This window comes from Thunnus thynnus, chromosome 16 (genome assembly GCF_963924715.1).
Source record: "Thunnus thynnus chromosome 16, fThuThy2.1, whole genome shotgun sequence".
Lineage (NCBI taxonomy): Eukaryota > Metazoa > Chordata > Actinopteri > Scombriformes > Scombridae > Thunnus > Thunnus thynnus.
In genome coordinates, this window is record NC_089532.1 from 21,118,115 (window position 1) to 21,143,717 (window position 25,603).

At 40.2% G+C, this 25,603-nt stretch overlaps 1 protein-coding gene across 3 annotated transcripts; it reads right to left on the reverse strand.

Annotated features, from left to right (window-relative positions):
• Nucleotides 1-113: 113 nt before the first annotated feature.
• On the reverse strand, nt 114-25,028 carry kiz (kizuna centrosomal protein). Of its 3 annotated transcripts, XM_067613531.1 has the most exons (15): nt 24,898-25,028; nt 24,294-24,356; nt 23,644-23,806; nt 22,256-22,330; nt 20,318-20,918; nt 19,926-20,178; nt 16,559-16,678; nt 15,724-15,888; nt 14,468-14,618; nt 12,224-12,383; nt 11,681-11,743; nt 10,233-10,322; nt 9,675-9,744; nt 2,336-2,382; nt 114-427 (listed from the first exon to the last, which is right to left on the reverse strand). In XM_067613531.1, exons 1-15 carry the CDS (start codon nt 24,969-24,971, stop codon nt 324-326), a joined length of 2,199 nt encoding a protein of 732 aa, XP_067469632.1. In that variant the 5' UTR covers nt 24,972-25,028; the 3' UTR covers nt 114-323. The 3 variants fall into 3 exon arrangements, with proteins under 3 accessions (XP_067469632.1, XP_067469634.1, XP_067469633.1); XM_067613532.1 differs by lacking the exons at nt 114-427; nt 2,336-2,382 and adding an exon at nt 2,405-6,098; XM_067613533.1 differs by lacking the exons at nt 23,644-23,806; nt 24,898-25,028 and having other exon boundaries at nt 24,294-24,353.
• Nucleotides 25,029-25,603: the final 575 nt, after the last annotated feature.

The window sequence follows — 25,603 nt, forward strand, 5'->3', positions numbered from 1 at the left end:
ATGCATGATTTTCAGCCTAGTGCAAACAAATCGCTTTAAAAGATCAGTTTAATCTATTTCGAGCTGTTATTATGAGCTGGGAGAGTTGTTCAGATAAAGAGACTGAAGCAGGGTTAACATCAGAGTGTTGGACAACTCTTCACATACTTTACCCAGCGTGAGAGCTGTCAACTTTATTATTTGTTTTTACGATACAGTGTGCATATGATTTACAACGCAGACCACTAAAACAATGGTCAGGGGGTGAATTACTATGAGCCAACCTGCCTGAAATTGTGCTGTGATATAATGTGGTGCATTTAAAAAATATCTCCACGGGAATATCAGTCATAGAAGTCATCAATGTCATCGCTCTTTGTGTTGAAAGGTTGAGGACGTAAGGCTGCTTCGATCTCTGAGTCGCTGTCATCTGACTCCCCCCAGAAAGCTACACAAAAAGGTACAGAGAAAAATAAATCAAAGAATACATTATTAGAGTAAAATTTTTACTCTTGCATGCTTCAAATGAAGTGTAACCTTTTACATTTTCCACATAATTTCTTTGTCTAGCCAATTCTATACTCTTTTTATAAGCATTCCAGGATTTGAATGCACTGAAGCTAAAACTAACCTTGCGTTTGGTTTCACAAAGAAAATCTTAATATTCTTTTATACAGTCTAATATGTATTCAAATCTGTGTCTTCTTCAGTCATGGCAATAAAACATATCTTGGGTGATTTGATCTATGATCAGCTGGAAACTTTGGATACAGGTGTGATACAGTAGCAGCACCCAAAAATACTTGAATTGAATCCAATTGCTCAAACCACATTCCAGTGTTTGTATTGTTTATCTATTCTATGAGCAAATGAAGTTGATGTGATATATGGGTTTATTTGAATCTTGAGTGGTGAAGTGAAAGTTGCTACTTGAAGAACTGATATGGAGTCTGTCACCAGTTGTCAACTGCAATCTGTCTGCACTGGATCTAGACTATATCTGGATAGAAAATATGATACATAAATGTCATAAAAAAGGGACATATCTAACCCTCACCATTAAAGTCACCAATGCTCTTTCAGTGTATTATTTACATTGGTTAATGAATGGTCCAGATTTTTCTTTGGCTTTTGTTCATCATTTGATCAAAACTGTAAGAACACATTATATACTTATTTATTAGAAGATTAGATAGTGCTTGCTGACAACATAAATCTCAGTTTTCAGTAACCTGGGTTTGGCTTCAAGGTCATTTTTTCATTAACACACCCTCAAAAAGGTGTGTTTACACAGAAATTTAATCATACACTTGGTGTTCTTGTGAGGCTTAAAACTTACAATAATTTAATACATGTTAACACATGAACCTCTTTGTGTTGATCTGTTCAATGCAATTAACCTTTTTTGTGTCTTTACAAGCAATTCGGATGACTGATTTATGTGTTGCGCTCTCAAGCGCCACCGCTATTACTGTGGTGGTAGAATGGAACACATTGACAGTGAAAAGAATGCATTGACAGTGAAAGCAGAGTTATGGTTAATCATGGTTGGGTGTCGCATCCTCTGACAGATGAAGGTAGTGTGTGAATGTGGAAATTATTTAGTTTTAAAACACTAGTGTGAAATTAGTTACCTTATGACACAGGCTTTGGGAAAATAAATAACATGAATGTAATACTTCTGTCCAACTTCCACCTCTGGATGTGAAAGTGCTGTGTGGAGTAGCCAATTAAATCCAGCAGGAACTAATTACTAGCTTATTTAAACCATCAAACTTCAAGATTTCTTCCACTGTAATCAGAGGAAATGCACCATTTAATAGAAATCAGAAAGAAAATACTGTGAGAGTGGAATTTTGGGCAGGAAACGTAACGCTAGTATTGAGCTACCAAGAGATCAGTAGGGTGGTGGCTCACCATCAGCCGTATATAAACAGATTTCTCCATCTTTAACAGTAACTGCAATCCAAACATAAGGATTTTCATGGAGATTAATGAAAGTAAAATTACTTTTATGGAGCAAAAGCGTGTGGCTTTTACTTTCCGTTTTTTCCAAAGTTAAAGTTTACTGTTGGAACAGCATAGCCTGGAAAAGAAGTCTAGCTGTCTGTTAAAACAAAATTTGTTAAAAAGTTTAAGTTTTGTGATTAAAACCTTTATTTGAATTGATGACTATTCAGCATATAATTGGTTCTACAGGATCCCCTGAACCGTTCTCTTGGCGAAAGTGCTTAGAAAGTGAAATCCTTTACATACATTATGTGTTATATGCAGGTTTTCAAGTGAAGTGCCACTGCACTAATGATGGTTGATGATTGTCTGCTTCCAACTACAGCTCAGATTGGTCTATACTCACCTTTGGACTGTAGTGCAGAATAAACCTTTAAGTTAGTCTTCTCTTTCCTAGAAACACAAAGACAGTTAATAGCCTTTTAAAGTTATTCGATTTTCTTTGAGAAATAACTGCTACTTTGCACCAAGAATAACTAAAAAGGAAAAAAAGGTAGGTTATCATTTTACATAGATGCAAAACCAAACCACTGCATGAGAAATAGACTTATTTAAAAATCACTCACCAGAACCAGTACACAAAAATAACAAAATAACTCACACTGTAATAGTGGAAATCTGAGAGAAGAAAATGATACAAGATCATGGAGAAATGTAATATTAATGTTCACTGCACAAACACTACAACTATATCTAAAATGGGCTTGTGACAAATACACTGACTACTCTCATTTCACTCCAGGGGAAAGATTTGCTGGCTAAGCTTCAACAGTGCAGCAAAGGGAACTTCCTTGACTCCTGTTCTAATTGTGCCAAAGGACTTCCACAAGGCTCGCTTTATTCAAAAATAGTCCAAAGACAGGGTTGCCAGGTTCCCATAGCTCCGCTGATATCGCTATGTAAATGTGTGACCTCCGAAAAGGCTTTGATCTAGCTCAATGCATATGCAATAAGGCCCCCCTTTCCACTTTTAAAGGCCTCCTCTTTAATTTACATCATCACAGAGCCTATTCAAAAACCCCACAATATATCCTCATCATCTCCGAGGTTAGCATACATATCCATATGGCTTATTTGTTTGGACCTTCTATAACTGAGCTCTGTTGTTTTCTTGGAAGTCGGAGGCAAAAAGAGATGCAGAGTTTGAAGCAGATGAGCTCTAGCGAAAAAAAAACAGTCATGTGGTGTGTTCCTCCATCTGCATCAATTCAAATCCATGACCTCCTCTCAATCACTCTCATCTCCTCATCTCTTCCTCAGCTAAGTCTTGGCACATGTGACTGTACATTGAGTATAAGGACCAAATTACTTTGGCTGTGTTCCAACTGCTTTCTTCTAAACTATATATTGCTGCTTCGCACCACTCAAGACAGAATGAGAGAAAAAGGATGCACCTCCCATTCCTAACTGTGAGCAGATTGCTTTGTGCTATAAGCAACATACCATACAGCCAGTATAATCATTAAAATATAGCCTTTATATTCAATATTCTGATAGGACTTCCTACAGGACATTTGGCACTTAGAATGCAAGCAAATCAAAGCAGGGGAGGAGTAAGAAAAGCAGAGCCAAAAAAAAAAAAAGAAAAGAAAAGACACAATAACAGATAATCAGCCTGCAAACTGAATGTGCGCTGCATATGAGGGAGCCGCATCTATTGAAATAAAGGATTTTGTTTGTTTACTTTAGGAAATATATAATCATATCTTGTGAAATACACATATTTTGGTGAATGGGGGGCAGTGCAGATGGTACATATTTTTCTGTATAGCCTATTTTAAGTCCAAAATTATGGTCGTTTTGAAGCATCTCCCTGGACAATGTTATGTTTAGTAACATCAAATGAGCTTTTTCATTTGCTTAAATCATTATGTAGTGATCATACTGGACTAACAGATTAGTCAGATTATTCAGATGTTAGAAAGTAGTATCATGCTATGGTACTATTATTCCACTGGAGGTTAATTGGAGATTTGAATACACACTTAATATGTAAACATTGTTTTTTATATGGTAAACTTTTTGCAGGGTGAATGTGAAATTAAAAATCTTTGGTATGCTCAGAAGTTACAATAAGAGTTTTTCTCTGTCAAAGCTATAGAATAAAGTCCTGATATGTTGTTGTTGATACTAATGGGAAACATATCTACATGTCTACATAAAAAAAAACAAAATCTGCCTGCTACATTCATCTTTTTAAACTGAATAGATATCGAAGCACAACTAAACCATGGGGACTAGTACATCTATTTGTACCTGTTAGGCAACAGATCTCAACCAGACCCTGCTACAGCAAAAATACAGCAATAATCTATACGATTACTTCCTCTCCTTTGCCACAATAATAGCTGTTACGGAGAGTAAATTGGGCTTTTCTTTTCTCGAACTTCCCCCCGGGATGGGAATGGTCTATCAGCTGTTCCACTTCAGTGAGGGACAGGACTGATTTCAAGACAGGGCTATTACCATAGAGAGCCCAGTCTGGATCTGACCCCACCAATCTAATATTCCGTTTCCATAAACATTTATGCCAGTTCATCTTCTGCTGAGTTTCCCTTAATTGAGGCAATGATCTGAATATGTAAGACTGGGCTGGCCAGTGTTTTACAAGCTCTGGTAGACAGAGGTGAATCTAATGTGTAAAATGATGCAAATTACAGCTATTGTAATGTCCTCTTTTTTTCCTATGCCTCCCTCATTCTCTTTCTCTGGCCTTTGCAATTGTTTCATATTGTTGTTTATCTCATGTTTTAACAGTTTTTGCGTCTGCTGTACATTGCTGAGTCCACAACCACCCTTAAAATTGTATGACGTGTTTTATACACATTACACAGTTGGAGCTTGATTTTTGGTGTTGTCAGTTAATTCCCTTCATTAAACTTCTCTTGTGTTGTCAGTTTATACCACGGTGGTTTTTCTATCGACTAAATCTACATATTTTCATGTAAAAATACAAGATATGCTGACTCATGTTTACATTGATATACACTGTGCAAAAAACAAATAAAAAAAAATAAATCTGGGACAATCATCTTCTCTCATATCACTGGCACATTATGAAACTGGTACCGCTGCTCTGGAATAGAGAAAAAGTGACATGTTTGTTTAAGAGTAAAGCAATGATTACTCATCTTACTGAAAACCAAGACAATCTGATGTAAGTTAAACAAAAAGCCCTTTTTTTAAACTATTCGCTACATTTTCAGATCCAGTGCAGCACTCTCTTCATTTTTGTTCTTTGTGACATTTTGCTTTGTTTGCCCCTGAGAAAGGCAACTTGATTCTGCTGTACTGAATCCTTCATGGTATCTTAGCAGCACCAGACTTCTCTACTGTGGAACAAATTACCAAAAAAAAAAAAAAAAAATACTACTGCTGACAAGTACAAGTGTGGTTAATTGTCAGCTGTATTATTTAGAAGTCAAAGAAGACATCTAAAGCTGAAACAATATCAAGTACATTCATGTAGTACAGTTTAAGGCTATACAAATATGTCTAGTGTTATAGTAATATACTGACAAACAATATTTAACATGTTAATACACAACATATCATCATTATAATCGCCATGTAAAACTAGGCTATGCTTCTTAAAGTCACTAAAAACAGATGTCACCTATAATCCTACAGCTACATTAGAGGATGTGAAGACTGACAGAGGAAATAATGCTTACCAAGCATTTAATACTGGCTTGCACACACCGATAGGCAGAAAGCTGCTTTTATTTACCCTGGCTTTTTTTAAGCTCCTGCCACCCACACACAAATGCTAATAGCACAATAGCACTTTTGCGCAGCGGTGCTTGTCTAAAGGTAAAGGGAGACCCATCACCTCATCATTCCCATCAACTCCTACTCCCATCCCAGCTATGACCCCACAGCAACATTGTTTAGGCTCTGTTTAGATGTACTCTAACAGGCCTGAATGGTAGCAGCGTATAGCCCTCAGTGGGGGCAAACAGTGAGAGGCAACTGTGAGTGCACCATGAGTGGGCACTCTCTAACGTGTGAGTGCTCTCTGCTGGCGATGAGTAAGTACTGCAGCTCAGAGGAAGAGGAATCTGGCCAATGATTTCAACACAGGCGCTCTCCTCCTGACCGGTGGCAGTCTAGTGGAGACAGTGCAGGGTATGGTTGAGGGACCGATCATTCATTTCATGTTATATTATTCGTTGACAGCCACATGCTGGCTTGTCCAACACACAACCACACATCTATCAGAATATCTCAAGACAGTGGAAAAAATAGTATTAACACCTTACGATATAAAGCAAGTCAACAAAACACAACCACAAAGTGCAGCTTAAAAACACAGCCACAAGCTACTTGTTTTGCTTCTATTAGCCTACACAACTCATTTCTGTATTTGAAATTACAGTAATACAATAATATATAGCAAAAAGCCAGATCAGAACATTTAAAAAAATAAAGCATTGAGAGCGTGTGAAATTTTTATTTTCATTTTATTATAGGGCAATGAGACATTCTTTACTGGTTTGAGACAGCCAGTGTAGGACAGTGACCTCCTCTGGTTGGAGGGTCTAAATGCTGCCTTCATCTATAGTCACTGTTTTGTTTGTCCTCTTTTGGCCTGGTTTTAATCTTACTCTCTATACTAAATTGAATGAGAAGTCTAACTACTATTCTGTCAAAAATTTAAAAAAAACAAAACAAGAAAAAAACATATATTTTAGGCACAGTTTTCAGGGAATGTATTTTCTTTAGATCCAAACAAACTGTCACAGACGTACACATGTGATGCTGCCACCTACCCTGTGCAAATCAACTGCCTTGAATCTCACTCAGCTTATTATTATCATACTGTCTGTTGAGTTGTTTACATGAGTTTCCCCTTAAACTCACTGCTGCATTTTGGAGCATGAATACTCCCGTCTTTCACTACCTCTTTGTCCGTTACTGTCTCTCTGTCTCCCTCTATCTCCCGCTCTCTCTTTCTACGTCCCCTCCCCTCCATTCCTTTCTCTCAGCTCATGTCCCTCTCACCCCTCCATCCCTCCTCCCTGTGAGCTGTCAGAGATCCACACACACATCGCCTCCCCATGAGAGAGAGAGAGAGAGAGAGAGAGAGAGAGAGAGGGAGAGCTTCTGATTTTGACACTCTGAGTGATTTGAGGTCGAATGCTTGAGCACATCCTGTTGTCCAAGGCAAAGCTGTAAACCACTAATTGTTGAGTCAAGGTTTTTGTCAAGCAGGCACTAGGCACAACAATCATAACACCGGCTGATGGCTGGAGGATTTTGTTTTGTGTTTGTGTGTGTGTATGTGTGTGTGTATGTGTGTGTGCGTGCCTGTGCACATGTGTTCAAGCATTTTTTTAGGATCAAAACTGGGGGGAAATAAAAAGGTATTAAAAACCCCAAAATAAAAAATAAGAAAGGAGTGGCATCTGAAATGCCTACAGTAGAAAGGAGCACAATGATTCTTTGCACGAGAGGAAGCAGTGGCATGCACTCGCATACAAAGGGGAACAAGTGGTCTTTACATGGAGTGCAGCTGCTTATTAAGACTCACTCCTTCGTGCATTATTCCTTTCATCCCCACTCAACCACAAAGTGATTTTACTTTGCCACTCACAAAGACAGCAAAAGATTTCTAATGGACAAATCCTTAATAAATGTTGCAGATCAGTCGCTTCCCCACGAGTTATAATACAATAAACAGCACATTCTATAAAAGTATCTGACTGAAAAACACTGTGTGGGAGAGAGCAAGGAAGAGAGAGAGGGAGAGAGAGAAAAAAAGAATATGAAAGACCTCAATTCTCTCGAACGGCATAATAGTGAAATGAGCACATATAAATGTGTTAAGAGTATCTCTTTGCATCTTGTATAGACTGCATGTATTTAATCTGTAAAGCTTATTAAGACCCTAGTCATTGCTATGCAAAGCAGCACCCAGTGCTTTTCTCTCGCTTTTCAGCCGAGAGCAGTGTTTGGCCAATAGGACTGGCCCCCCGCCTCTCATTCTGCATTCATAACATGCAACATTTGCACAATGTATCTCTCAAAGGCCCTGAATAGAAGGCCTTAATACTCATGTAAACAACTGCAAACCAATTACTTAATGAATCGGGCCCACACATAATGAGGAGCCTCACAAAGGGCTATAAATGCATTTTTTGCACCAAAGCCTCTGCTTTAAACTACAATCCCTCTGCTGTAGTCTAGGCTTAACTGGCAAATCATAATTATTGTCTAAGACAACAGAGAGGAAGCCATTTTTGTATTTTGAGTCCAGCTCCATCCTCCTTTTGATGTCACTCATCAGCTCGCTGACAAAATAAAGCAAATAATTAACGAGTAGGATGGAGAGGGAGGGGGGGTGGGTGGGTGGGGGGTGTTGGGAGGGAAATACAGGAAGACGGAGAGGAAGAGGGGCAAAGAGATGGAGAAAGGGCAAGAGAGCGAGAGAGGGTGAGACACGGAGAGAAAGGAGAGAAGCGGGGAAAAAGCATGCTGCAGTGTTATGCTTCTGCTTAAGTGCAGGGCTTCCAGACCACTTGTGGAAGCAATAAAGCGCAAGAAGTGACTGTGGTAAGTGGAATGCTTAAATCTAAGCGTCCAGGAGAAGCAGGGAAAAGACAGGGAAAATGACCAAAGATAGGATGATGGTCATGGTGACTAGCAGCTCTTGGCGCTCCTTCCTAACCCTAGTGAGATTAGAGTGTCAGGCATGCATAACTACCTATTTGTCCAATTTTACATATGTACACAACTTGTGTATTATCACTGCTCACGGCATTCTGTTTTTTTTTTTTTTTGTCCTGTGACTTTTGTTTAATCACATATATTGTTGGCTTCCCATGCACATTAATGACAGGGAGACAGGCAACATCTGAGAGGGTCTGGGTCTGAAATTGGCTCATGTTTATTAAAGAGGGTGGTCACTGGGGCTGGCAGTGGCAGACATCAGCAGCTATGAGGACCACAATAGAGCCAGCCCATTAGGCCCTTCCCTGGGCTAATAGGCAGACTGGGAGCGCCTGCTTGCCAGGCCAGGGAGATACAGACTTCAGCCCTTGTGTCAGCATGGTGCCCAGTAATCACATGAAATCAGAGAAGATTATTCCTCATAACGTTTACCCAGCCATTACTAGAGCCCAAATGGGTTCGCAGTGAAGAGGTGCTCTGAGGACCCGACATGCAATTGCAGATTTGATGAAGTCGTGTTGATATTCAAATGTAACCGTGATGGTGTTAGCTTCCACCAAGCTATTTATCATTAGATGTTCTTTTCAAACCCACTTAGGACTCTGATTTGAGCAGCCTAAATGCATTTGAAGAGTGAAAAATGAAAGGACATTTGTCCTTGTCAACACCTCCTGAGTCCCCTTCTTCTAAAACAGTTGTCCCTGATTCTCTTCTTGACATGATCTGTTTGCATTCTGACAACAAGCCTGAAGACAGTGAGATTATGACTCCAATTTATTTTCGTGATAGCTGTTTTGCTTTTGATTTCTAAAACCTGGCTGAACCCTGCAAACAGTGAGTGAGAGGGGCTTTAGGGGCCTTTTGTCTTTGTAAGCGAGTTAATGGGTGGCGCCCCCTTGATCTTATGGAAATGAACAGGGAATTATGAGAGCAGCCATGCAAATGTACATCAACCACTTTGGTGTCTGGTGGCCCATTTCCTGTGGCCCGTTGAATAATAACAATGTTCTTACCGAGGGTAAGGGTCTTGATGTGAGGAGCGTTTGGCCCTCCCCAGGTCCTCTTCACGGCCATGATTTATTCCTTAAAAGAGCAAACAGGGCTAGATAAAACCATTTAATTTGGATATCTCATCACAAGCTAATCTACTATGCATATTTATATAGAAACTTATGGTAAGGCTTATGTGAAGCCAAGACAGAGTTTCTTAACCTTCGTGTTAGGGACCCCACGTGGGGTCCCTTGATATACATACAGGGTTATAGGCAATATCTTTATATTCGTTTAAACATAATATTTTCTTTATAATCCACTTGGAGCGCCTTACATGCTACAAAAATACATGAGTTGAATTTTTAGAAACTAAAAATTAGGTAAACAGACAAAAAAAGTTGAGAAGACCGAGGGTTAAATCTTTGAGTTTTGGCTGGCATTAAGGTTACACATGTACACAACAAATGTGGTCTCTCTATGGTGTCCTCATGTGCTTGGAGAACATATGGTCAGTGTTGACCAATGGTTAGGCTCCAGTTGCTCGCTACATGCCTGGTAGAGCGGACCGCATCTCTTACCTGAGAGGCCATCCTCTTCCTCCTCCTCTTCAGAACTCTGCAGCCTTTCCTGCATGGCTGATTGTTTAAGTAACTGATATGCTTTTGTCTCTGTTCAGGGATATACACACACACACACACACACACACACACGCACACAAGCACGCACACACAAAGTCGCTGTCAAATATTTGCTTAAAACCCAGGTTTCCAACTTTCAGAGGTTTCTGTGTTTGATGAGACAACACGCTTCAGTAGCTGAGTCTTTTGGTCTCAGTGCTGAACAGAGTGGGTGACAACACTGTGCTCAATCAGCTAAGCTGTTGATTCAAGCCTACAGTATGTAGCAACAGTTTCCATGAGACAGCAATCAGCATCTCACATTATCTCAGCATCCCCTACCAAGAAGGCAATGATTGATTTTCTGTTTTAAAAACACTCATAATTACTTTCCAGCACACTAAAGTAGGTATCAAATTTGAGAGGAGCAGAGACTATACTGGCAAAAATCAACAGAGCAGAAGTACATAATAAATGGGCTGTTGTCTCAATGATGTTGCTAAAACACACATACCAAATCAAAAGGATAGAGCATTGTGATCGTGTATGACCAAGTTCTAACATTTTTAACTTAAGGGCAGAATAAAAGTAAAGCTTTTAATCATTTTCTAAAAAAAAAAAAAAATGTCATGTTTACACTGAATGGCAATTTCCAGTGTTATTCCACCCACAGCACTTTATCCAGCCATTGCTTTTACATGTAGTCTAAAAAACCCCACGAGGTCTGCAGACGCGCCTGTCTTGGCAATTACTATCAGTTCCAAGGTCATGGTATTTGATTGTGACATTGATGTTGCTCACCACAGCAAAACCCCTTCCTTGCAAAATCTTTAGTTGTGTTTTTTTTTTAACTGGTTATGGCTCTTTTGATTAAGTGTAGGAATTGGAAACTGGACTCATTTTGCTGGCTATGCACCTTAGGGATGCGTACACATAAAAAGCCCAGTAGGAAATCTGATAGCCAAGGGTAATATAGGATTGCTTTACATTTCAGAGCTGCAGCTGACGGATGGGTACACCAACTGCTCCCAGGATGCCTTCACATCTAGTATTTTTCAAGTCCAGCCTTGCCGGAGCATTGTTTAGAAGAAAATGAGAACCGATGACAGATCTCTCGCGCTTCCCATCCTGGCGTCCTGACAATTAAAGCAGCCGCATTATGCTGGGCCAATGAATTATCAATTTTGCCAGAATGCCTCAGACCAGGCTGAAAACATGGCTAGTGTTTTCTCGGAGATAATTAGAGAGAACTAGCACAGCTCTTCAGGTGGGACTTTGACCCTGGATTCACCTTGATCATCCTGCCTCAGCCATTGCGTAAAAGAGCCCATTATTCACTGCAGTGGGAAGAAAACAAACCACAACATAAGGACAGTGTGAATGCTGGGGCACCGGCGATGCCTTTTTACCTCTAATAGGAACACTTTCCACAGGGCTTTCGTCCTGGCTGTCCTCTTCAGTACTTTGTAGTTCTGTAAGAAAGGGAAGCGCATAGTGAGAAGCAGTGGCAGGGAGGAAGGGAGTCTAGGGATAGAAATGGGAATGGGGGGTCTTTCTTTAGCTCTGAATAGAAGGCTGTATGAAAACTGGGCTGTGAAGGATTCATAAAAAAGCTCTATGGTGAAATTGATTTCTTTCATAAAAGGGAAGTTTAAGTTCTCTGCAGAGGTGGTTTGCGATAAAAGCAGTCTATATTTGTTCCTATTAATGGTCTTGTTCTATATTACTGTGCAAAGACAGACTAATCTAAGTGTGAAATGTTTTGGAGGTTTGTAGGAATCGTTTGCTGAAGGGAGAGTTCTTGATTGTTTGGCAATCATTGTCGTTCCTCTTTAACTAATAACCAAAGCCCAGCATTCAAATAATAGTTGTGTAATTAGATTTTTCCATTCCACTTGTACTGCTTTTGAGCCTGTTCAATAACTTATTTTACACCAATAATATTCAGTAACCTTGGATCCATTGCTTCTGTACCGGCCTGGCAGGCTTCGCATCTCCGCCGTCAGCCAGTAGTGAAGAAGGGCCACACGAGGAAGACAAGTCACTCTCGTCCACTGCTGAGGGGCACTCCTCACTGGACCGGGACAGAAGTGTCCTCAGCAACACTTTGGCCTGCAAGCAGCACAAATTAAAACCACACTCTTAATTGTTCCCATTTTGTGAAGGAAGTGTCAAATTGAACTCTCACCGATTAGGCAAGTCATTTACTTTGGCCATGGCTGCTCCCGGAGAGGTGCAGCTGTAGAGCGTGTTCAAATGCCAAGAGAAAATAACTTCAAATTCTCTCACTCGTTTAACTAAAAAAAGATTATTTTTTGCACACTTTCGCTCCCGCTCTCCCTCTCAATCGCACTTTTTTTTTTTTTTATTTTCTCTCCCTCTCTTCTCATCCATGAGATTAGAGAAGCGACTAAAGAATGCAATCACCCTGGCGTTAATGTGCAACACGTTCCACATATCTCCCCTCTTGGCTGAGAGGATTGAGACAAACTGCTCTCTTCCTCCCTCTCCAGCTCATTTTTATCTCTGGGGAGATGAGGATACACAATTAAGAGGAGCTGTTCCGGGAGATGAGGAGCAGGGAGATGCCACACACCGATTTCCTTTCTCTCCTTTTTCCCTCCCCCATATCAAATCCTGCCATCAACATCTCTCTTTTGTGATCAAAGACTGCCTCTCAGCCTCAGATGGCCATTTGCAACTTTTAATGAGCACTAATATGGAGGGGATGATCAGGAGGATTTTGACAGTGACAAACTTTAAGTACATTGTAAGTTGTTATCAGTGGGTCGCAGTGAAGATTGACAATGTACACGCTTTCATTTTCTGAGAGGGGAAGAGACACAAACACATGCCAATCTGAGCTTGCCACTTGGTATTTTATGCTGCTGCACAATAAAAACTGTCTTGATCCTTGTCCCCGATATCCGTCTTTGTTCTTTTTTTAGATTTAGTCAAACGTACCGTGGGTTGAGGGCTCTCGCAGACCCACTGCATTTTAAATATCAATGAATGCAACTGTTAGCACTTGAATATTCAAAGGGCCTCTTTGAGTGTGTGCATGCGAGCTGCATGCTCCCATTTGCCGGAGTAGCCAGGCAGTGTGGCAAGACGTGAATGGAAATTTCTGTTTGCTCTTGTGTGTGGAGAGTAAGCTGTTGTGAGAGAGGACAGAGAAGAGAGAGAAAGAGAGAGAGAGAAATAAAGGGAGAGAGGGAGAAATAGATGGGAGTAGATGGAATGAGAGTGAGAGAGAGAGATAAAGGGGGGAGAAAGATTTTCACTCAGGCTTTTCCTGATGCACTTGGACACAATGATGTAGATGGCAGTACCTCTCTTCCTTTTGTCAGTTCATATTTTCAAGAGGCTCTACAATCTCCCTCTTTGCCTCTCTCATTGCGTCTGGGACACTGGAGCAAAATCTCCAAGCCACACAAAAACCCCACAATATACGTCTGCAAAAAAATTAATAACACAAAAACCTGCATGTATATATGATCATTCCAGAAGATAGAAAGCTGCGTTTTCTAAAGTGGAATTCCCAATAAATATCCTGACATTGTGTGTCAGCGTGAATATTCATAGTAATTTCTTTCCTTGTTTAATTGAGCTTGATCTGCACAAGGTCAATGAGTGGGAAATTTGAAATAATCCTGTCTCTTGTGGAGAAGGTCCAAATGGCTCCCTCATTCAATCTGGCCCAGCTGATGGCTATACTTTTGCCTAATACCAAATTAAAAGCAAGTGTTTCTCAGATGAATACGCCACATGAGATGAAAGAAGCCAAGCAGAGGCTGTAATTTGCGATTAGCGCATGGGTCAGGGTTTCCCTTCTGTCTAGGTCAACGTGTGGAGCAATCTGATGAGTAGGCTTGGTTTCAAACACCAGACACAAAGAGGGCACTCAGCACCAACTACAACTCTCTTCAAAAAAAAACATCCAAAGAAACAAGTTTAAAAAAAAACAAAAAAAAAGTTAAAAAAAAAAAAAAAAAAAGAAACACCACTAGTCTTTTGGGGAGAGAGGATAAAAAAAGGAGACATTTTACTCCAGTGGTCATATGTGTGTGTGTGTGTTTTAATGTCAGCATGCTTATGGGAATAGGTGTCCATGAATGCAAGTGTGTGTAGCCTCCTACTTGTGTGTTTGTGTGTTTGTGTGTGTGTACTGGCAGTGTATGTGACTCCAACGCTACCTGCTGGCTGTAGGTGGCATGGCGCTCCAGCAGCAGCGGCGTGAACAGCTGGACCGAGCGCTCAGTGCTGAGGACACGGCGCTCCTTGAGCAGAAGGGCGTGCTTGAACCAGCGATCCCACAGCCGAGCGGCATCAGGAGGGAGGCTGGTGCTGTGGTGAGGGTGGGATTTTTTTTTGTAGGAGAAAAAAAAAAAAAAGAGGCTGTCTTGAAAACACAGTAAAGGGATCTGAAAATAAGTCATAATTATACTTCCTTATACTGACAGATTCTTTGATTATCAAAAAAAAAAAAACTTGATGCAGCTGACAAGTTGGACCGTCATCAATTACGTGAGGAAATTAGAACATAATAAATATGTCACGCTCTTATTTTTGTAATTATGAAGCCTTCTCAAAAAGGGTACTTCTATTCCATCTTAAAACACTTTAGAAGATATAAATCTTTAATGAATTCCAGTTAACACTGAATAGACACAGATAGAAATGTAGCTGCTGGTTGAAAACTGGATAAAAAGGTCAAAGCGCCAATAGGCATCTCCAGAGGAAAGAGAGAGGGACAACGATAGATGTGTTTCTTTAGATTGAGAATATAGCAGGAAAGGTCTCAGTGAAATCAATAGAGTAGTGAAGCAGAGCATGGATTTGGCTCAGAGTATAACTACTCATTATCCAAAGGACTGGAAGTCACAGATAGGGCATTTTAATTTACCCATGACATTCACCCGTGCTGTGTTACTGCAGGAGGTGACACCAAAGATGACCTTTACATTTGTGGACAAGGGAGACTGTATCGAATGTAGGTGTCTGTTGTAAGTGCGAGCCTCCTCCCCCCCCAACCGTCTAGTCGGAAAAAAAAAAAATGCACAGACAGCTATCCACTCTTTGTCTGAAAAGTGGAATCTACCTTTACTGTAAGTCTGTTCACTTTCTCTATGAAAAGAGGAGAAGTTCTATTTGACTCAGTTTTCAGAGCAATGATATGTGTTCTGAATTACTCCATTATAGCATCTGTCTTTTATAGTTGTCATCAGACATAAATCATCAAAACATAAATATCTTTATTTTTTACAGCATCTCAGAAGTTGTAGTTTGATACAAATGTAACATAATGCAAAGGAATGAAGTGTAAAATGCCACAAGACTATAAAAACTTCTCAATAAACTTTACATCTTTTTTTTTAAATAAACACAACTAAGGGGGGAAAAAAAAACACTGACATCGGTCTTTTGGCGGTGGAGAAATCCGAAGCCTTACCTTATTTCATTAGGCTCAGTGCTGGACTGGTGAGCATTCACTAGATCCTGTGGTAGCAGGCAGCCCTTTGCTGTGCTCCATGACAACCTCTGAAGCTCATGAAGGACGACTGCTCCACATGCTTCAAGGTCCTCGTCATTCAAGTCCGCTCCACCGTTACAAAGGCTGTCCAATATATAGAGAGCAGTCAGCTATTGCCATGGAGCCCTGGGCCCGCGGGTCAGCGGTACATTGAGTACATCCAACAGCTGCTAACACTTCACACACAAACACGCGCAGACATGCTATACAAGTATAATCATACACATCAATGCACATACACACTTGCCCACATAATATCACAGCAAGACTAAACATTATACTGAGGGTCACGACACAAGATGGCCACTCTCTTTACTATTGAAAATGTTGTTGACATCATTTACAACACTCATAGATGGGGACAAGTATATACCGGTTTTTTAGAAAGAGCGAGAAAGCTCTCCTTCGCCAGATTTTTATCCATACTTTACAATGAGAAACTCCTGTTACAGTAAATTAATCATGCTATGAAATGTAAAAAGGCTTATGAAAAATAAGCCCCAGTCTAATGAAAACACATTCTCCATCCTCCATCTCCCTGACTCCCAATAACAATTCAACAGGGTGGTTACTATAACAATCCCATGTGTTTGAAAACCCCTCAGAAATAAAGACGCGAGCATGTTGGTGATGACACTTCATCTAAAGTGAGAGCCCTTGGCGGAAGGATAATATGTTTTTCTCATCTGCACAAACTGCTCCATGGCCATTAAATAAATATACACGGTATTTAATTTAGACAGCAAGGGTATACCTGATAATTCTATTGAGTTGCATTCCATCAATAGAAGAATCCCCGTACACACTTGTCTGTTCACCATGGAGTCGTCCTTCGATGCTGTCTAGAAGATTAAAGAGTCCTTCCTGGGAGAGTCTGGAAAAAAAAAAAAAATTAACCATTAATGTGATGAAAGGAAACAAAAATAGGGGAGGCCATGTGATCAATAGGCCAACTATTTTTTTTAAAAAATAAAAAAATAAAAAAATTGTGATACATTTTTCCAGGCAGTTTTCTTGAGGTACTCAAGGATTGCTGGAGGAATCTGATCATTAGAATGCTGCAGCCACAATACAGGACTTCAACAATTCAAACTATGTGTGTTGATGGTGCCACATGTAATGACAGGTTGTAAGGGAAAAGCTTTTGAAAACTGCCATTCAGAAAACAAGCTTGAGGAATAAGCTGCCTACTGTTGAAGCAAAACTTGAAATCAATCATATATATTTACAAATGGCAAAGTAAACATCATTATAAATATGGGAAATATGAAATTTAACAAATGAAAATATGGACAACTCTGTAACCACCATCTCACACTCAAAAGTGTATGGAAGAGGGTTCCAAAAAAAATGGGGGCCTCAAGATGATTTCTTTTGGTGAGAGATTTACACTTTAATCTGGTCCTGTGTGAGGCAGCAAAATGAGAAATGGACGCCTAATGCATGTGGATATTGGGAATCCATCTCTTTCTTGAGCATTAAGCCATGGGTGGCCCTCATTGAATTCTCCCAGAAACCCCAAGCCGAGAGATCCTGAGCCCCCCTGCATAAAAGGGGCCAAAAAGAATTTATGACAATCTGTAATGGGCTCCTGGGTTAGGGGTCAGCAAACAATTGCTCCCTCTTTTTTGCAGGTTGTTTCCTGGTAACATCCTGATTAAGATGGCAGCTTGAATTATATCCATGACATTCTGTAGTGTGCAATCCGTCTGTGCAAAGTCCTCTTCAGTGTGGCTGAAGTAGTATAGGCAAAAGCTGTCTTTTTTTTTTTTTTTCCCTCCCTTATCGTCAGCGTGGGCCTTGAAATAGTCATCTTTCTCTTTCCACTTTATTTGTCAATGCTCTTCAAAAAGAGACCTTTAGAGAGGGAGAAAGTGAATTAGTTGTGTTTTTCTGCAAAGCTCTCTCTCTCTCATTGTATTGTTGCCAGCTTTCATGTCAAGGTCTCCAACCTCACTTTAGATGCTGCTGTTGTCCGCATGTCGACATCATCAGGAGCGTATTGTTAGCTCGGAGGAAGAGGTCAGCCTCTCTGCAGCGATATTGCTCTACAGTGTACAGTACTGACTCCGGGGTGATTTACCACACGGAATGGCTTCACCGTTGAGTGATTGGTGTCAGGGGAATCTCACCGTGTTGGTACAGACCGCAAATATAACACACGCACAAAGGAATGGAAAAAATATACCACAAGTAGGGCTGAACAATTAATGGAAATATTAACGAAATCGCAATATGGCCCGAGTGCAATATGCAAACCGCAGGAGCTGTGTCACAACATACCATTATATAGGAAGCACTGTGATGCTACAGAGACGCCCCGGCCTCCAGACGTAAGGGAATATGCGTATTTAGTACAGACACCAGAAAAAAAAAAAAAAAAAAAATCACATCATCTCATTTTTATATTTTTTTCAGTGAAAATGAAATGCAAAAATTACTATTCACACTAAAATCGTAACTCATATTGCAATCCCAATCTGTCAGAATAATCACAATATGATTTTTTTTGCATGTTGTTCAGCCCTAACCACAAGTAATAACAGCACAATGAATGCAGGGACTGCCTGACTAAATGTGGGATATGTCCCACCACACTGTAAGCACACAGTTTACAAAGCACTGTGCCATAATGCAAAATAGAAAAAACAAAAACAGAGAAATATCTTCAATTAGCATGATGCCTTGAAAATATGCAGTGATTATTTTTAAACCTGTGCATATTATATTCCACCTCTAAACTAAACTAAGAGCTCAACTTTAACTGTATCACATGCTGTCACCAATCGAGCAAACTGTTTGAGAACCACCAAACAGTTCAGGGACGACATGTGTGAGAGAAAGGCACAGCGAGGCCATTACGATGAGTCTCCAAGAAACCTGGAGAATATTTCAGTCGTATACTCACCCCAGCCATGCTGGAGGAGAAATATAATGGGATAATCTAATGAATTGCCCAGGCTTGTTTTTCCTGACTGTGAGCTGAATGGAGGGAGCGATATAAACTCTAACCTTAAGAGAGAGAGAGAGAGAAAGAGAGAGAACGAGAGCGAAAGAGGGAGAGGATGGAGACTGGATGCTCTCGGAGCTTTACATCAAAGCCTCCGGTTTTCTCCTCATACACAGAAGCCCTCCGTGTTAACAATGAAAGCTGCAGCCCCCACCATCGTCTCCCCTGCACAGGCTAACTGCAGTTCCTCTTGAGGTCACACTATAAAACAGTATAGTAGACCACACAGATACAGTCATGCACAAATAAACATTCTACACTCTCAGAGAGAGAAAAAAACCCCAAAACAATATGTGCAACTGTTTACTTTCTCTAAAAAATAAAGCATATAATAATAAATAAGCACAACATAAGTAACCCAAGGACAACACACAAATTAAACTGAGAGTATGGTGGATGTAAAAAAAAAAAAATGTTCGGAAAAAGTTTTCTTTTTCAAGAGCATAAGAGGTCCTGCTCATAAAATACTATATATTGTAGGGAAAGAGCAGAGGCTCTGGGCGCAAACATTCACATGGGATTTTCCGTGGCTCTAACCCCATCCAAAATGATCCTTCAACTCAGAGGCCATCATCACGCTAAGGATTTGTGGCTGTAAGTGCTGTCCACATGCCCACCCTCCAGAACACTCTATGGTGCCACAAATTTCCTCCTCCACTGGGGACTTCCTGAGGTCTCTCAAGCAGAAAATTGCTCTGTTACAGCATTATCTTGGATTATGGCAATATTGTTGGTGACAGGTCCTGAGCTCTCCCTATAAGATGCATCACTGCCACCGCGGCAGCTGCTGCTGCTAAGCTACAGAGAGCACGGTGGCATGGACTGTGACTCCCACAATCCTCTCTGTCAGTCTCTGATGTGATGGTGGCAAGGACCGCGTGGTGTCTTCACCCGCTCCTATCATTAACAGCCCACTGTGGTTCGGCACGGCCATGCAGAACATTCTCCTTTCTTTGCTCGCTTAGCTTTAAATAATTGGAATAAACTACAGACTGAATGGTGCACATTTTTAGAGAGCATGTGCAATAGAAGGATCGAAACAGTTAGTGTTTCTCTCTACTGTGTCACTTTGCAAATTCTGGACAACAAAGTACAGGAATACATACTGTACCTTTCCACAGCTGGAGGTGTGGTTTCACAGTTTAATTGAGGTGTGTTCTTGGATCCATCAGAGTGGAGGGATGATTCGGGACTGTGCTGATTTTGGTCATCACTCCATTCAGAAGTGGCGTTCCTCTCAGGTGCCACACCCTCGGGTAGATCCTCCTCCAGCTCAGATTGTGTCAGAGAAATGGACAGGTCACTAGCACTGCTCTCTGACAGCTGCACATCAGAACTCGGTGTGCTGACGCTCTCACGTCTACCTGAACGGAAGCAGAGTGCAAGGTATAACTTGGCTTATTTTCAATCTTCAAAGTGCTTTCAACTGGGATTTTCATGAAAGAACATGAAAACAGTGAAAAAGATATTACAAGGTAATAAGTAAGGAATAACATTTCAAACCTGGTGTATCTTGAGATTCTTTTCCAAAAATGGTTTCAGGCATCAAATGTCTGAGACCTCTCTCTGCATCTTCCTTTAAGGGTGGCTGATGAGCCACCTCTCGGGAGTCAGTGTGTTCTGCGGGGGAATTCTCAACCCTTATGGGGCTACTGCTGCTGCTGCTGCTGGGAGCCCGATTCCTCTCAGGCCTCGTCAAGGTCACAAGAGGTGAAGGTTCTTGTTCATCATCACTTCCAAAAGGCACATTGCCAGCTGGGAGCACCGCCATCGTTCTTTCATGTTTGTCACTCAAATTACAGCCGTCAGGAGAATCGTTTGAGCCTGAAATGTCATCTGATAAATGTGCTCGGTTGCTGGCGGCATCCTCTCCGCCAACTCTGAAGTCCTTCAAAAGGCCACTTGGTAGACGTTCGCGGGAGTGCATGCTGCGATTGGGTGAACGATGCAATGCTTGGTGTAAGTGTACACTTGTGGTGCCAGCCTCAGCGTCAGACCCTCTGGAGGTCTGGCGGCCCATAAAAATTACTGCTGGTGGTTGTGTAAAATCCTTAGCTGAGCGAGAGAGAGAGATGTCCTGGTACTGTCTATGTGCAGATTCACCCTGCAAATATGGAAAAAACAAAACAACAATCAAATATATTCATTTTTGTAAACTAAACTCTCAAATCTCATAAAATTATGTTTTTCAAGACATGAATGAAGTTCTTCTAAAAATTTAAATGAAATAAGTCTATTTTGAGAGAAATTTTCAACTTAAGTGTGTTAACTATCCACTTAACAGTTTTGAATAAGTGCGGCTTATTTGGGCCAAGGTCAGAATTCTTTTCACAACATCTTTCAGAGGAATGTCTCAGGATCAATGTTTTAACTTTTAATCTTATTAGAAATCCTTTAGACAAGTTTTGATTCATGTCTGCAATGTCACCAAGGGGGGAAGAGAGGGAAGCAAAAAAGCCTCCCTCCAAACATAATAACAAAAAGCATGGCTTCTGTTTCTTTTCTGATAAGCGTCTTAAATACCAAACAGTTAGCTGCTTAATAACATTCACTGTAAACCATGCAGCCTGCCCAGCAGATCCACAAAGTAGGTAAAAAAAGAGGAAAAGTTAATTTCTTGGCTGAGTGATTCCATCGGTAGCTGCAGGGCAAAGTAGAAAGTGTTTCACTAAAGTAGCAATTGATTCTTCTATCAATCTGCGGCACGCGTGTGCTCTTCCAAGGAATGTATTAAATATGAAAATCATATCCCGTTATCATCTGTCTCCAGCTTTCAGCCCGGTAAGCTTCCCTTAATGAATGCTGCAGCCTGAGGGACATGCACACTGCCAGCCAATGGCTTGTATGCATAATGGAGTGACGGTACCATTTTGCTCATTACAATATCGACAGGCTGAGGGGGGGGGTTTGCACAGTTACAAGTGACTGCTCTAGACAGCATGCTCCAAGTTATTATGAGATGTCTTAGACATTTCATCTAAAAGAGCTTTAACTGCTTTAAGTGAAGGGAGAAAGCAGCTATGGGCTTGAACTACATCGCTTGTACAGATGCACCAGCTAGGATTAGACACCTGTGCTATTACAGATACACAGTTTAAATGTAGACTCCTCTACAGATTTACCAGGCATAATGTCTACTTTTCTTTGTTATTCTAAACCTGAAAACACAGCTTGATAGAACAGAGATTTGCATAAACCTTGTAAACATTTCAAAAAAAAGAAGGATCCAACATAAGAAAAAAAAAAAAAAACAAGTACCATTTTTCAACCGTACAACAAAATGTGTAAAAACACACAAACACACGACAAAAATTACACAACACATAGTAGAAAGTGTGGCATGTATAATATACAATTACATTACTTACAAAACATGAATGCGATTCTTATTATTATACTGGCAGTGTAAATTTGATGCTGCAAAGACTGTAATAGCATTACCTTTGCTGCTTCAACCTCTTGCTCTATTTTCTTCTTTGCTTCCATAAATCTGGAAATCTTATTCAGAATGTCAGCCTGTAAGAGATGTAAAGACAGATAGAATAGATAGATAGATAGATATAGATAGATAGGTAGATCTACTGTGCATACTAAATTAATAAGAAGAAATAAATTGACAGAAGGATAATAATAGTAATATTTCAGACTAACTGATATGTTACAGGTAAACTGACACTAGGGATTGTCCATAAAAACGCTGTGATAGTGCTGCTCAATATTACATATATATGGTGTAAAAGAAGAAGGTATGAAAGTAAACATTGCTGGACGACGTCAAGCATCAGTCACAATGGATTTTCCTTAGTGAGGGTCTTCTGTGTAGCTGCTGACACCATTTAACAAATCTCTGACTGGCCAGACTGCCTGCCTTAATCCCAACTCCAATTTAAAAAAGCTAATGGCCTTGTTAAAGGCACTTGGATTAGCTCAAACCTGCCCCACCTTTCAATCCAAACAATAGCAGTTTATAGAAAACAGAGCTTTTGAAAGACAGTCTTTATAATTTATCTGTTCTTGTCAACAATTTTGCACAAACTGAACAGAAATGATTATACATGTATACACCTGAGCATGTATATGAGTAGCTGCTAGTCTACCTTCTATCCCTGTGAGAACTGATGTTTTTCATTGTTCCAGAAATGTCAGAATTAAAGCATAGGTATCTGGTAATATTATACAAAGTGCAACAGGACGACCAAAATAACAGCATCAAGAGGAAATAAACCAACTGCTTGAGGGGAGAGAATGACTAAACCTCTGGAGCACTTCAGAGTCTCTATATTGGGCAATTAACTCAGCGAGTCATAATTAGCCAATTTTGTTAATTTGATATTAAGCTGTCAAGCACTGTCGTTGAGTTTTAAGTGATAATCTGACTAGCTCATTGTTTTCTCCCTCGTTCATTTGCTTGTCGTGATAAATTGCACAGTTTGAGTGTTTACTATTGTCACATCAAGCAGTTGAAAGCAAATATTTCTACTCTGTTAAAATGACAGCATGACATTAAAGCAAATGTGTATGAAAATTGCTTCATTAATATATAAATATTTCTTGTAAAAAGCATATATATTATATTGCGAGTCTGTCTGTTTATTATTCTTAAAGACACAGTGCATGTGGTAACCTGTCAGAACAAATGTTTCTCTAAACACAGACAATTCAAAATATAAATGAATGATTATTAAATTGTATAAAATATTTCAGAAAAAGAGTACAGCTGTCTAAAGCTGGATCAACCTCAGTGGGTGGAGTGTTTGTTCTGCTTGCTTTCAACTTAACACTACTCCACTGAACAAATGCAATTGTATGTTTGTGTGTGTGTGTTATACCTTTTGTTGTTGCAGGGGGCCATGGTCAGGACTATATACCTTCATGCTAATTTCTATGCACTCCACATCTCTCAGAAGCTCAAGGTTTCTCATTTTCGCTCGTGCTTCCCTGTCACAGATTTCCTTGAGATAACCGCGCAGTTTGGAACACTTTATCTGTGAGCTGAAGGCAGTGGAGAACCATTATTCAAAAGAAATATTATCTAAGAGCTTTGTCAAAAAATAAGAGCTAGACTTTTCATAAGAAAAGGTTAAGCACAAGATGCTTTAAATTTAAATCTTATTTTCAACTCTCGTATCAACCTGAGCTCTACAGTTTTGACCTGGCATTTTAATATTTATGGGAATCAATTTACAATGAAAACAGACTGTTTTGCTTACATCCAAAGGCTACTGTGCTTGTGACACACTTGAGTACTGAGGTGATATTTTTGCTTAAACAAATATTTCAGATGAAAACCTGTGGTGACTGTTGACATAAAGCATGTAGTGAATTTACAAAACCTTTTAAATCATTAATATTGACCTATGCTATCATAGAGAGGATTTTTTAACTTGAATCTATCCTATATTTAAGTTAGAGCTTACTGTCAAAGTCCAACAAGGCAAAGCAAACTCTTTTTTGTAATACAGTACCCTGTGTAACTTACATTCTTTTATCAGATCTGGAGTAAGTAAACAGTTCCCTCTCCAGCTCCAGCCTCCGTTTCTCCCTGCACACGCACACACACACACACACACACACACACATACACTACATTAGTCAGAGGAACCACACAGACCACTGCAGCATCTACGTGGATTGCTAGGCTAATTATTAGCTAATTAAAAGCGATATTAACAGCACTTTTCTACTTACTCATTAACAAACTGTAATGCTTATGTAAATGAATGCTAAATCCGCTCTACGAATTAGCTACAAACCAAGCAACAGCAGTAACGCTAGCTCGTGGTAACTTCGGTTAATATGCGAAAGCTAGTTAACGTGTTACCGTTATGTCAGGTAAGCGATAGCTTTTCACTCAGCTAACTACGTGCAGCAACCACAACATTACTGTAAATTATGGACTAACTTGCTAGCTAACTATACGGCATCACCGCCTACTCTAACTTGCCTGGTTAGCTAAGCAGCTAGCCCTATTTTCTCCCTGTGGCAAGCGGCAGAAGGAGGCTACCAGGCGGCAGGTGTTACAACTCGAGCCCGCGGTCTACACTGGGCCGTGCTGCCGTTAGAAAATGAGCGAGGCGCCTCACCTTTTATGCAGGCTTTGTTGAAGTGTTGTTATCTTTTCATAATATTGGTCCTCGCTGCGAGCCATGCTTGCCATTTTCGCCTGCTTTGGCGGTGCTGCAGAGAGCCGAGACGAGGAAGAGGAGGAGGAGGGTGGCTGGTGTTTACGTTGGTTACCATGAGCACCGCTTCCCAGAAATCCCTGCTGATAAACACAGAGAGCACGTGGTGCGAGCTCCACTCCGAGATCCAGATGACCCATTTCTAGCACCCTGAAGATGGTGAAATGATGCTGTTTGCAAAAAAGTGGTCTCGCTGTCACACAAATCCTATACAGTGTCAGGTAAGAAAAACGGTAATATATATATATATATATCCCCTCCCTCAACAAACTCTTTAGCATTTACCAAACACGAACGTGTAAACTAGCTCAAAGTTTTACCTTTAAGAGCCCACATACCGGTATCCGATTCTGGGTTAAATAATGATATTTAGCGGCTGAGTCTCCTTTTTTTCACGACTTACACTTATGAAAAAGTGTTACACCTCGTAGCAAAAGCCTTAACGCTGTTTAAACCCACTTTCAGATTTGTGAACCTTTATTTTATTTGTGAAAACAGAAAAAAGGCGATTTCACTGCTTTTTACCTATCCAGACTATATCAGAACAGATCCAGATCAATAATAATAATAATAATAATGATAATAATAATAATAATGATAATAATAA

What these genes read in the sequence shown, in the direction of transcription:
- kiz (XM_067613531.1), bottom strand. Translation starts at nt 24,971, where the DNA reads ATGGCAAGCATGGCTCGCAGCGAGGACCAATATTATGAAAAGATAACA. An exon ending in CAACTCAATAGAATTATCAG is followed by an intron (nt 15,889 to 16,558) that starts GTATACCCTTGC and finishes TATATTGGACAG; the next exon opens with CCTTTGTAACGGTGGAGCGG. An exon ending in GGAAGAGGATGGCCTCTCAG is followed by an intron (nt 9,745 to 10,232) that starts GTAAGAGATGCG and finishes TGCTCTTTTAAG; the next exon opens with GAATAAATCATGGCCGTGAA.